The sequence below is a fragment of the Doryrhamphus excisus genome, linkage group LG5 (genome assembly GCF_037039965.1).
Source record: "Doryrhamphus excisus strain RoL-2023G ecotype Guam linkage group LG5, RoL_Dexc_Guam_v1.1, whole genome shotgun sequence".
Lineage (NCBI taxonomy): Eukaryota > Metazoa > Chordata > Actinopteri > Syngnathiformes > Syngnathidae > Doryrhamphus > Doryrhamphus excisus.
The window spans coordinates 6,092,049-6,106,408 of record NC_136361.1 but is presented as its reverse complement, the minus strand read 5'-3'; the positions used below and the strand labels follow the sequence as shown (position 1 = coordinate 6,106,408).

The 14,360-nt window shown below is 35.0% G+C and overlaps 1 protein-coding gene across 1 annotated transcript in view; it reads right to left on the bottom strand.

Annotated features, from left to right (window-relative positions):
• Positions 1–678: 678 nt before the first annotated feature.
• Positions 679–14,360, bottom strand: part of sspo (SCO-spondin) — a 111,409-nt gene continuing 97,727 nt past the window's right edge. Inside the window, exons 115-118 of the mRNA XM_078790496.1 lie at positions 11,242–11,302; positions 9,641–9,771; positions 5,236–5,386; positions 679–1,428 (exon numbers count right to left, since the gene is read on the bottom strand). Of these exons, the coding sequence (XP_078646622.1) occupies positions 1,406–1,428; positions 5,236–5,386; positions 9,641–9,771; positions 11,242–11,302 (366 nt within the window). The 3' untranslated portion in view covers positions 679–1,405. The remainder of the gene's footprint in view (positions 1,429–5,235; positions 5,387–9,640; positions 9,772–11,241; positions 11,303–14,360) is intronic.

The window sequence follows — 14,360 nt, the reverse complement described above, 5'->3', positions numbered from 1 at the left end:
ACCATCTATGTGCACCAAGTCCTGGTCCAGTATGTCCAGAAGTGCCCGCTTATGTTAACATACCACTGCAACTGCCTATATAAAATTTAAGACCCAGGAAGTTTACTTTCTATGAATATTTAGGACGTTTTAGGACTCCAGCAAACTACAATGAGAGCAATTATTTACATATGGGAAAAAAAAACTTGGTGAACCTTCCCAAGAATACAACCACTCAACCAAGAGGTCACAAAGGACCCCACAACTGCACTTTCCTCAGTGTTCATGACTCCACTATAAGAAAGACACCGGGCAAAAACGGCCTGCATGGCAGAGTCCCAAGACCAAAACCACTACTGAACAAAAACAACATTAAGGCTTGACTCAATTTTGCCAGAAAACATCTTGATGATCCCAAAGACCTTTGGGAAAATCTTTTGTCGTCTGATGAGACAAAAGTTGAAGTTTTTGTAAGTGTCCCATTACATTTCGCATTTCAGAAAAAGAACATTATAGCAACAGTAAAATATGGTGGCGGTAGTGTGGGGCCTATAGTGACCTTTGTACTTCTATTATTACATCCCATTCCTAGGGGATCCAATTCATTTACTGTATTCTAAACTTAAAGGGTTTAAAAAACTTACCACTTCCACACTGAATGGGAGGAGATTGTTTTTTTTCAGTTTATCATGTGATCATACAGTGTGATGGTAATCTAATGCCGCCTAATGATGCCTAGTGACCAGAATAAAACATATTGTATATCTTTGTCTTTTGATTAATATGTTATAGTCAACCACAAAACTTCTCAATGGTTCCATAAAAAACATTTTTTTGCACGAGAGGCGATGATGGAAGAACATACTTTTATACAATTTTAATATATTTAATATAATTTTTAGTTTTAAGCTATCTAAACAGCCACAAGGTGGCATAAATATCGTGTATTAACACACAGGAAGTGGAGGAGCATGGATGAGTGTAGCGTGCAGAAGGTTACGCATAGTAGGGAAATTTTAAAGCATGCACACGAACACACATGCGCGCACACACGTGCACATGCACATTTTAGCTCTAAATGTCAAAGTTGTAAATAGTTAATCGAGCTGTCACAATCAGTGGATCATGTAGGTCGATATTAACTTATGCGGGCACATTATAGTCAGTAAAGATCATAGTGGACCAGGACTTGACGATCTGTCTACTTAAGTGTATTTAGAATAGATCACAGGCCCTTTAATATTATAAAAATAGAGTAGAAAAAGTTTATACAAGACAAAGAATAAGACGTTTAAAGTATAAAGTCATATAATGACTAAGGACTAAAGAGGGTTTCATTCATCCATTCCCTCTAATACAGGTTTCTGTGTACTTGGTTGGTTTCGACGCACATTAAAAATGTGGCTGGGACTCTCCTTACGCGTCCTCATCGTCTGGACAGGTCACCTCCTGTGAATGAAGAGGAATAACAGAGCAGCAATGAGCAGGAGGAAGTGGAAATACAGCCTGTGTTACAGTTTCTGCACCTCCGTACTTAAACTGAGCGTTTTGAGTGCATAAGTGTGTTGATACTTTGACACTTTGAGACTGATTGAGTACAATGCAGTACAGAGCCGTGTCTGTACACGGGATGTTGTACTACAAACGCCTGAGTGTGTGGTGATGGAACTCTTGGCTACGTAGTAACCGTAAGTACGTAAATATAGCCATTGTTAGCATCAATATGTGTTTGCGTGCTATTTTTTTTCTCTAAAATTGGGCAAAAAACACATTTCATTCACCATAAGTCAGTAATAATTAACACGTAAAATGTACACCATACTTAATCCACTGTCCACAAAAGACCCCAGTTTTTACATGTTTATGTTTTTATGCTTCACTGATCATTTTTTACACTTAACGTATTTTAAATTTGTATTTTTTAAAACATTTTTTTTACACTTAAAACATTTTTTTTTGTTTTATTTAAGTCATTTTTATTTTTATTTTTTACTCTTTTCTTTAAGTCATTTTTATTTATATGTATTCTTTTTTGCACTTTTATTTAAGTCAATTTTATTTGTATTTATTTTAAATATTTTTTACACTTGAAGTTTACACTTTTTATTTTTATTTATAATGTTTCACACTTTCAGGTTTTTAAGCTTTTGTTTTTATTTAAGTCATTTTTATTTGTATTTACACATTTAAGTAATTTAGATTTTTATTTATTTTGATTTTTTTACACTTTTTAAGTAATTTCTATTTGTATTTGTTTTTAAATATTTCTACACTTTAAGTCATTTTTATTTGTTTTTAAGCTTCTGTTGTTGGTTCTATGTTTTATTGAAATAATTTTTATTTGTATTTATTTAAATTTTTATGTAATTTGTCAATTGTATTTTTAATTTGTATATTTTTTATATTTAAAATTTTATGTAAGGCATTTTTAGAAATTATTTCTTACATTTTTTAATCTTTTATTTATTTGCATCATTTTTTAACACTTCTATTTAAGTCAAATATTTTATTGTTATCTTTTATTTATTTTATTTAGTATCTTTTATTTATTTTTAATTATTTTTGCACTTATTTTTAATTTAAATTTTATATTGTTTTATATTGTGTGGTTTTTTTTAAATCACCTTTCTGTGCAATCTACAGTATAAACGTGTATACCAAGGAAGAAGATGGCTAAAATGTTGTTTAATTTGACTTTAAAGTCCATATTTTTATAAATATTTTTGACCACCTGTCTGTGACCCAACCAAGCTGCATCCACGAGCCACTTTTGGGTCCAAATCCACGAGTTAAAAACCATGTCTCTAAAGTATGTCCTCTTTTATTGCATGCATGTGGGGGGTTTCTACCCTAAACAACATCATGGATTGTTGAATTGCAGATGTACGTGGGATAATTACATGTCACAAAAGAGCACCGACGGGACCCGAAGAACGGAGCAGTGTGAATCATCCGCACTCGGAGACAAGCACTCACATAATATATCACGCCAAGGCAGCTGGCATGTGCGCGTGTGTCAAAGACTCATTGCCATAGCGACCAAATCCGTCAGACGTGGTGTCCATGGGATTGTAGCACTGAGAAGGGAATTTGAGCTGGGGGATACTCCGCGTCGTACCCCGGCTACATCCAATTATCTTACGCAATCGGAGGTGGGATCTGTGATTGAATTATTGATGGCGGACTCGGGCGGACATACTACGTTCAAGTGAGGCTGCATGAAAGCGGTGGATGAGTGGAAATGGAAGTGTTGGGCAATTGACTGTGGACAAAACCTTTCAGCCAATCCGACTCTTAGTGAAAGAATTACTAAACAAAAGCGTAACAGATGACGCTAAAGAACCCCCGACACAACTCCAATGTGTTGTTATCGTGTTTTTTCAAAGAATGATTTCACACTGTGTGGAGACTGACCACAGCTGAGATCCAGTGAAAAAAAAGTATCCTCCCATTCTGTGTGGAAGTGGTAAGTGTTTGGCTTCTTTGTCCTTCTTTCGCACTCCATTTGAAAGTCTTATTTCACATCTAAAGGGCTCTAATAATGTTAAAACCAGTATTTGCAAAGTCATAAACAGGTTTTCTATGCTCTAACTCCAAAAATATTCCATTTATTAATATTGAATCCTACTTTGAAATTCACTGGCCTTGAATAAATTAACCGTGATAAAGGAGGGATGACTGAATAGAGGATATTTTTTAAACTTTTGATTAAATAAATGCTTTTTTTTCTAAACAGTGCTTAACAATATGTTGTAATAAGACTGGTTAACTACTGTAGTTAAACAGTGCTGGACAGTGAATGTAACATGGCTAGTTAAACAGTGCCGAACAATGAGCGTAAGATAACTAGTTAAATAGTGCTGAAAAGTGAATGTAACATGGCTAGTTAAACAGTGCAGAATATTGAATGTAACGTAGCTAGTTAAAGGGTGCTGGACAGTGAATGTAACATGGCTAGTTAACCAGTGCTGAAAAGTGAATGTAACATGGCTAGTTAAAGGGTGCCGGACAGTGAATGTAACATGGCTAGTTAAACAGTGCCGAACAATGAGTGTAAGATAACTAGTTAAATAGTACTGAAAAGTGAATGTAACATGACTACCTAAACAGTGCAGAATATTGAATGTAACATGGCTAGCTAAAGGGTGCCGGACAGTGAATGTAACATGGCTAGTTAAACAGTGCCGGACAGTGAATGTAAAATGGCTAGTTAAACAGTGCTGAACAGTAAATGTGACATGGCTAGTTAACCAGTGCTGGACAGTGAATGTAACATGACTAGTTAAACAGTGACAAAAAGTGAATATAACATGGCCAATTAAACAGTTCCGAACAGTGAATGTAACATGACTAGTTAAACAGTGCCGGACAGTGAATGTAACACGGCTAGTTAAACAGTGCTGAACAGTGAATGTAACATAACTAGTTAAACAGTGCAGAATAGTGAATGTAACATGGCTAGATGAAAACAGTACTGAATAGTGAATGTAACATGGCTAGTTGTACTGAACAGTGAGTGTAACATGGCTAGTTAAACAGTACCGAATAGTGAATGTAACATGGCTAGTTGTACTGAACAGTGAGTGTAACATGGCTAGTTAAACAGTACTGAATAGTGAATGTAACATGGCTAGTTGTACTGAACAGTGAGTGTAACATGGTCAGTTAAACAGTACCGAATAGTGAATGTAACATGGCTAGTTGTACTGAACAGCAAATGTAACATGGCTAGTTAAACAGTACCAAACAGTGGCTGTAAGATAACTAGTTTAACAGTACTGAACAGTGAATGTACCATGGCTAGTTAACCAGTGCTGGACAGTGAATGTAACATGGCTAGTTAAAGGGTGCTGAACAATTAGTGTAAGATAACTAGTTAAACAGTGCTGGACAGTGAATGTAACATGGCTAGTTGTACTGAATAGTGAATGTAACATGGCTAGTTGTACTGAATAGTGAATGTAACATGGCTAGTTGTACTGAATAGTGAATGTAACATGGCTAGTTGTACTGAACAGTGAATGTAATATAGCTAGTTGAAAACAGTAGCAAACAGTAAGCGTAATAGAACTAGTACACCTTGTATATATAAACATACATGTCTGGGTCTCAGGAGGTTTCCGTGCTGGTATTCATGAATTCCGCCATGTGTGGAATTCTGCCATGTGCGGCATGCTAGGATTTTACATTTATCTAAATCCGGGCGCCTCACAATGAAATATGAGACGTCCATTCAAATGTCTGGCTTGGCCTCACCTTGGCAGCTGGTGCATTCGCAGCTGTGTATGACAGGCAGGACGACCGGCTCGCTCTCACCGCTGTCACACTGCAGGTTGAGAAAGCGGACGGGGTTGTCGGGGTCCAGGCGGTAACTGCAGCAATCGCACACGGACCTCAAGTACGGCTCCTTGATGGAGAGACAGAAGTGAAGCAAAGTTGAGGAAAAGTTTGACTGAGAGGGAATTCTTATTGGTTGTATTAGTTGTATTGTACAAACATAATCAATGGTAGTAATGGTAATATGGTAATAATGGTAATAATGGTAGTAATGGTAATGGTTGAATTTCACATGAACATGCATCAGATTACAATTGAATGCATCACATAATCAGTTCACAGTTCCACATGTCCAAAAGGAGTAGGAAGAAGCAAAGCTTATTAAATCCTACCCCTCCATCTGGTACTTTTACAATCAGTAACTGTTACATTTGTTCACTTCCTGCCTTTCTGTTTAGTTTAGTTTAGTTTAGTAATGGTTTAGTTTAGTTTAGTTTAGTTTAGTTTAGTTTAGTTTAGTTTTTGTTTTTAGTTTAGTTTAGTTTAGTTTAGTTTAGTTTAGTTTAGTTTAGTTTTAGTTTTTAGTTTTTAGTTTTTAGTTTTTAGTTTTTAGTTTTTAGTTTTTGTTTTTAGTTTAGTTTAGTTTAGTTTAGTTTAGTTTAGTTTAGTTTAGTTTTTGTTTTTACTTTTATTTTTAGTTTAGTTTAGTTTAGTTTAGTTTAGTTTAGTTTAGTTTAGTTTAGTTTAGTTTAGTTTAGTTTAGTTTAGTTTAGTTTAGTTTAGTTTAGTTTAGTTTTTAGTTTTTAGTTTAGTTTTTGTTTTTACTTTTATTTTTAGTTTAGTTTTTAGTTTTTAGTTTTTAGTTTTTAGTTTTTAGTTTTTAGTTTTTAGTTTTTAGTTTTTAGTTTTTAGTTTTTGGTTTTTGGTTTTTAGTTTTTGTTTTTAGTTTTTGTTTTTAGTTTTTGTTTTTAGTTTAGTTTAGTTTAGTTTAGTTTTTGTTTTTACTTTTATTTTTAGTTTAGTTTAGTTTTTAGTTTTTAGTTTTTAGTTTTTAGTTTTTAGTTTTTAGTTTTTAGTTTTTAGTTTTTAGTTTTTATTTTTAGTTTTTGTTTTTAGTTTTTGTTTTTAGTTTAGTTTAGTTTAGTTTAGTTTAGTTTAGTTTTTGTTTTTACTTTTATTTTTAGTTTAGTTTAGTTTTTAGTTTTTAGTTTTTAGTTTTTAGTTTTTAGTTTTTGTTTTTACTTTTATTTTAGTTTAGTTTTTAGTTTTTAGTTTTTAGTTTTTAGTTTTTAGTTTTTAGTTTTTAGTTTTTGTTTTTAGTTTTTGTTTTTAGTTTTTGTTTTTAGTTTAGTTTAGTTTAGTTTAGTTTAGTTTAGTTTAGTTTTTGTTTTTACTTTTATTTTTAGTTTAGTTTAGTTTAGTTTAGTTTAGTTTAGTTTAGTTTAGTTTAGTTAACGTAGTCCTAGCATATAAGTGTTTCAAATGTACTTCTTCCCTGAGATCATATTTCTCCTCTCTTGTAGAGAAGTATTGGATGACATTTTTAGGGAATTGGTTATTTTTAGCCTTATGCATTATTTTAGCTGTTTGAAGATGAACTATATCAGCAAGTTGAAGTATTTGTGATTTTAGAAATAAGGAGTTAGTATGTTCTCTGTAGGCGGCATTATGAATTATCCTTACTGACCTTTTTTGTGGTACATTTAGCGAGTGAAGATTGCTTTTATAGTTATTAGCCCAAGAGTGTGGAGTGATTTCTGATTGATAACAAATTTTGCTTTGTTCAATATTGAAATATTTCTGGCCACCTTATGTTGTATATTTGTAATATGAGGTTTCCAGCTCATATTTTCATCTATTGTGATCCCCAGAAATTTATTTTCCATCACCCTTTCAATGTCTACACCGTCTATTTGTATTTGCTGGTGCATTTCCTTTATGCTATTAGCAAACAGCATGATTTTAGTTTTATTTAAGTTCAAGGACAATCTATTATCACCAAACCATTTTTTAGTGTGGCCATTTCTTCTGTGTAACATGTAAACATGTAAATATTTGTATTATTTTAACCCTCTAAATAGCCATTTGATTCAATGATGTTACCATTTTTGCTAAGTAAAACACAAATAAAATGAGCCATTCTCCATACAGTAAAGGTTAGCGGGCTAGGGCTGTTATTATATGGAAAATAATTCATTGTCCAAACTTTTCTCCCCTACACGGCAACCCTGGCCAATAGCACTCATCATGGATACATCCAAAAAATGACACTTCATCAATATGATCGATATCGACAACATAAAACCCTGAAGGGAGCACCCCGAGTTGTTACCATGCCCCGTTGCCACAGTAACAGTAGGTAATGACACATTTGGCTCAGCTGATGTTTATTTTTACTAATCTCCCGGCATGACTGAGTCTATTTTTACACAGCGGAGATGTATGGATGCCAAAAGAGAACAAAGTCGCCATGGTGATGCGCTTCTGTCTTTGCCGTCTTGCGAGAGAAGAAAGAAGAATACAACAAAAAGGCAGAAAAGGCAAGGAGGCAAAACGGAAGCTTTAACAAGCTCAACACGTGACCCCCCAGCATTCTCCGCCACGTGCACTAATCAACACATCTATTTTTAGATCCCCAGTGACTCCACACCTAAATGGTGTGTGTGCCCCATTTAGCAGCCATGTTAACGGAGGGTTTGTGTGGAACCACTTTGAACAGATGATGGTTTGGAGTCATGCATTTGCTGATCACGGTAACTTTTCCCAAAGTTAGCTTTGGAGGAAAACACGGTGACGGATCCACATATTGATTATGCCTAAGTGTGTTTATTTTGTTTATTAAGTCATGGAGCAAAAGCGCTTGTCTGTGTAGCATTATAGAGTGTGCATACAGGAAGTGGGGTTCCTCATAGTCTTTTTTCACCACAATTAGTGGCTCGACCCGAGTTTGTTACACACTGGTAGTCCCGCAAAACACATTAGATAATGTAGAAAACCCTAAGTACCCTAAGGTAACCTATTTTCTTGAGAAACTGTCCAGTTCTGATCCTATACCTGACTCGTTCATTCATTCATTTTCTACTGCTTGATGATAACAAGACATATAGACAACGCTATGTAACAATAGCAGTTGAGGCAGTGATAAGTGATAATGATGATGGCTAGGTTTGCTTGAGAGATGGGGAACAGTATCACAAGTGGATGAGACATTTTGATGAGCCGGTATCTGACAATGTATCTGACAAATTCTGACTTGTGATGTCATAATATGCACATTCGATGAGTATAATTACCCCATCAAAAACTTTGGGATATACTTATGATTTTTGTAATATACAGGATGGCTTTATCGCTAACCATTTTCAAGCATTTGTTCATTCATTTTCTACAGCTTATCCTCATGAGGGTCACGGGTGTGCTGGAGCCTATCCCAGCTGTGTTCGGGCAAGAGGCGGGGTACACCCTGGACTGGTCGCCAGCCAGCCAATCACAGGGCACATATAGACAAACAACCATTCACACTCACATTCATACCTATGGACAATTTGGAGTCGCCAATTAACCTAGCATGTTTTTGGAATGTGGGAGGAGTACCCTGAACCGGAGTACCCGGAGAAAACCCACGCATGCACGGGGAGAACATGCAAACTCCACACAGAGATGTCCGAGGGTGGAATTGAACCCGGGTCTCCTAGCTGCGAGGTCTGCACGCTAACCACTCATATACGTATACCTGACTCCTATACCGTTTATCAACGTCTATAAAGTTAGCAGCACAAACCGGAAGTCTTTCTATGCAGTCGGCAGTGTGACCAACCACAGCGCAGGAGGCGTGCCTGGAGGCGGAATACGTTAAAGCGGACCATTTTTGCCAGAATCACGAAATCCAAAGAAATACAGCTGAATAGGTGCAGATCCTGGAAGAACTAGAAATGGTTATTGTGTGTAGCTGCTCTATAGAAGTCCACAACACAACATAATAAGTCCCCCTTTAAGAAAAAATTGCATATTTAAGTTAATTTTATTAAATTGTGGGTAATATTAATTATTAATATAATTAATAATATTAATAATATTATTCATTATTATTTAATTATAATTAATTAATTATAATTAATTATTTATAATTAATTAATTACTAATAATTATTATTTTCAAGCATATAAATGGCTCAATATAAGGCATTGAGAAGACATAATGTGTAATATTCTCCATTGGTGACTGTAAGAACTGGACTTGATAATGACTTGATAAAGGTTGACTATAGGGGTGCTATACGTCTATACATGTGCAGGACAATAAAAAAATGGCCCCCAGGCTGAACTTCCAACACCCCTGCCATGTAGATTGTCCAAGTATGTGTGTGTATTTATTTGATCCATACCTCCAAGATGACATCAGTCCTGGAAAGACATCTCCCCCTGCAGAAGCTGACCTCCACGTTGTCGAGGCGACAGTCTCCCTTGGTGATGTTCTTGACCTGTACGTAGCGACGGCACTCGGGCACGGTTTCGGCTAACAATTCCACACAGAGACAAAGGGTGGGTTGAAGGCAAAGGGAAATATTGTGAAGTGGAGAATCTATTTTTGGTTTCATTTGTGACAAAGTCATCGGAGCTGGAGCCAGAGAGTTTCTTTCTAGGGAGCAAAGTGACACCGCTGTGGCCTCCCCGCTTGTGAAGCAAGGAGATTTAAGGCCAAATGAAGGTTATAGAAGACAATATCTCGCTAATTGGGCACTGTGGCAGCACTGCTATTTAATAAGCCACCAAAGAATCTCAAGAACCATAATGTAGGCCGTGATGTAGGGGTTCCCAAACTTTACCAACTCAGGGCCCACTTGAAAATCTAAAAAATGTCTGCGGCCCACCTTTGTCCTATAAACAGTACATAGATGAAATTCTGCGTTCTCAGAGCCCTTAAAAATAAAAATAAAAATAAAAATAAAAATAAAAATTAAAATTAAAATTAAAATTAAAATTAAAATTAAAATTAAAATTAAAATTAAAATTAAAATAAAAATAAAAATAAAAATAAAAATAAAAATAAAAATAAACATAAAAATAAAAATAAAAATAAAAATAAAAATAAAAATAAAAATAAAAATAAAAATAAAAATAATGATCTATTATTATTATTATATTTATTTTTAATAATATTTATGATATTTATAAAAGAATAATAATGATCTATTATTATTATTGTATTTATTTTTATTATTGTTATAATAACAATAACAATAATAATAATAATAATAATAATATTATAATAAGAATTATAATAAGAATAATAATGATATATTATCATTATATTTATTATTATTGTTGTTATAATAATATTATTGATATTATTATTGCTATATTATATATAATATATAATATTATATATATTATATAATATAGATATTATATATAATTTATATTATATAAATATTATATAATATATATAATAAAATATAAATATATTATATCATTATTATTAAAACAATAATGTATTATTATAATATAATAATTATATAATAATAATAATATATACTATTATTATTAGTAGTATTATTATTCTTATTATTAGTATTATTATTCTTATTATTATTATCCAGGATTGAAATGAAAGCAGGGGGATAAAGGAAGCCCAAACTTTTGATCTACACACGAGACAAAATTAATTCTCATACTTTTCATAACTGCATTCAAGACTGGCATGATGACCAGAGAGCTACGTTCCAATCATAAACTGTATAAGGTTCCTCAAATATTGTGACAGGTCAATAACTCAATAGGTTGTTACTTTGGCCTATAAATATTTTTTTAATTGTGCACTAAATATTTTACAATAAAAAATAATTTAAAAAATAATATTTGCAAAAATGAATCATATTTTTAATGATCTCTCATGGCCCACCTGTAGTACCACCATGACACTTTGGGAATCACTGATATAGGCTATATACTGTATGTGAATGGGCTGCAATTCCAGGTCACTTACCTGGAAACTGTTTCCTGCAGATGGGACAGCAGCTTCCTGGTTCCTCTACTTTAACTTCTCCCTGAAGGAAGCATGCACTTCATTTAGAGTTGTTATGATCAATGTTGAATCTTGAATTTGATGTCGACAAAAGCGGCCGACCTCGTACAGCGAGTGGCACCTTGATAGAATGTAAACAAGTCATTGTACAATATGTGTATGTAAATTCCCAGTCCCCATTAACACAACCGTTAATGTCTGAACCGCTTGGCAACAAAAGTGAGTACACCTTTATGTTAAACTGTACAAATTGGCCCCAATTCGCTATTTTTTTCCTCCCTGGGGTCATGTGACTCGTTAGTGTGTTAGGTGTGAATGGGGAGGAGGGGGTGTTGGATTTGCTGCTAGCGCTCTCACACTCATACGAGTCACTAGAAGTTCAACATGGCACCTTATGGCAAAGAAGGAAAAATAAGAATTGTTCGACATGAGGGATGAGACCCTTTTTGAAACTGATCACTGATCAGACTCAGGATTACTGGAACCATGATGAGACCAAGATCATCTTACTTGGTTCAGATGATGTCAAATGTGTGGTGGTAACCAAGTGAGGAGTACCAACACAAGCGTGGTTCCTGCTATGGGGCTGCATGAGTGCTGTGTTCCTTCAGGAAAACATGAATGTCAACATGTATTGTGAGATACTGAAGCACAGAGTCGTCCCTTTCTTTCAGAAACAGGCCTTCGGGACAGTATTCCAACATTTATAAGGACCCTAAACGCACCACCAAGTGCGTAAAAGTGATATCTCCAGAAGTAAGCTTTGCATCCATTCCCAAAATAATGGAAAAATAATGGTATCCATAATAAATGTTGACACTTCCGGCTAAGTTTGGACATTTTCATGAATGTTGTACTCACTTTTGCTGCCAGTGGTTTAAACATGAGGGTCACAGGGGGTGCTGGAGCCTATCCCAGCTGGTCGCCAGCCAATCACAGGGCACATATAGACAAACAACCATTCACACTCACATTCATACCTATGGGCAATTTGGAGTCGCTAATTAACCTAGCATGTTTTTGGAATGTGGGAGGAAACCGGAGTACCGGGATAAAAACCCACGCATGCACAGGGAGAACATGCAAACTCCACACAGAGATGGCCGAATGTGGAATCGAACTCGGGTCTTCTAGCTGTGAGGCCTGCGTGATAACCACTCGACGGTGTCCATCCATTCATTCATTTTCTACTGCTTATCCTCACGAGGGTCACGGGGGGGTGCTGGAGCCTATCACAGCTGTCTTTGGACGAGAGGCGGGGTACAGCCTGGACTGGTGGCCAGCCAATCACAGGGCACATATAGACAAACAACCATTCACACTCACATTCATACCTATGGACAATTTGGAGTCACCAATTAGCCTAGCATGTTTTTGGAATGAAACCGGAGTACCTGGAGTGCACGAGGGAGAACATGCAAACTCCACACAGAGATGGGCGAGGGTGGAATCAAACTCGGGTCTCCTAGCTGCGAGGCCTGCACACTTGTGCAGCCCAATACGAATACATAATAATAATGAAATAATAGTAACACGACACAGAGATTTTTTTTTTCTACTTTTAGCTTTTTGGTTTGTTTTTTATTTGGCCTGAAGTACATTCTAAAATATAAACCTCAAAACAATGAGACCTTTAAATAAATTAGGGATGACTGATATCAGCATAAAAATGTGATATCGGTTGATATCAGTATCAGATTTGTTCCTAATCATGAAAACCGATATAAAAAAAAATACTGTATACAACACATATGTGTTCATTCCATCACAGGAGATGTCATGTTATCGGTATCGGTATTGGTTGATATCGGTATCGGGAATTGAGAGTCGGATAATATCGGTTTTCAGCAAAAAAAAATCAATATTGGACATCAATAAAATATATCTAACTTCTTTGTGGATTTACCTTAGTTTGAGTCTCCTAGCTGTGTGGCCTGCACGCTAACCACTCATCCACCATGCAGCCCATGAATGGTTGTGTGAGAAGTTATTTTGAGACGTGATGTCAAATGACATTTGCACTGTTATATAAACTTTATATGAAAGTGTCCTTTCTTCAGTGTGATCTCATAAAAAGACATAATAAAAATCAGGTACTGTAAATGGGAGGCATGGAAGCCGCTGAGGAGGAGGGATTCAGACTGTGGTCTAAAGAAAGGCCGGGTGCTCCCTTGATGCTTCCGTCTGAGAATAGCTGCTGCGGGAAATGCTGAGACTCAACGTCTGACAGCAAGCTACCGACCGACCAACCAACCAACACCGGAACTCGGTTCAAGCCTCAAACTTCAGCCATCTTGCAGCGTTATTCTATCAAACATCGACACACCTAACCGTTCACCCTGAGGACTTTTCCTCCCACTCCTGCAACGCCTGCGGCCTTCCCTGAAGGGTAGTGGGAGAAACTCACTAAGAGGGTAGGAGTGTATGAACACAATCATTTAAAGCACTTTCAGCAGAGAGTGTATGTGAGGTTTGTGGAATATGTTGTTTGTTTCTCATGTAATCATTCATTCATTCATTTTCTACTGCTTATCCTCATATTTGCTATATATATTTTTTTTTTCCGTAATATTTTTAATTTATTCCCATAATATTGTACCTTGTTCCCCAATGTAATTTTTAAATGAGCTTTTTTCTACTTAAATCTTGAAAAAATAGTTTTTTATTTAATATTTGTTCAATTTGCTATTAAAATAACATTATCTTGTATATAACATTTTCTTTTTAGCATACATTTTTCTCTGACATTATTTTCGTAAAATTGCTGCTGTTTTTTTAAAAAAAAATTCCCATAATTTTTACTTTCTTCTTATTATTTTGACTCAATTCCAATTTTTCTGCAATACATTTTTTTTGTTTTGTTTGTTTCTCATATAGTCATTCATTCATTTTCTACCGCTTATCCTCATATTTGCTATATATATATTTTTTCCGTAATATTTTTAATTTATTCCCATAATATTGTACCTTGTTCCCCAATGTAATTTTTAAATGAGCTTTTTTCTACTTAAATCTTAAAAACAGAGTTTTTTATTTAATATTTGTTCAATTTGCTATTAAAATAACATTATCTTGTATGT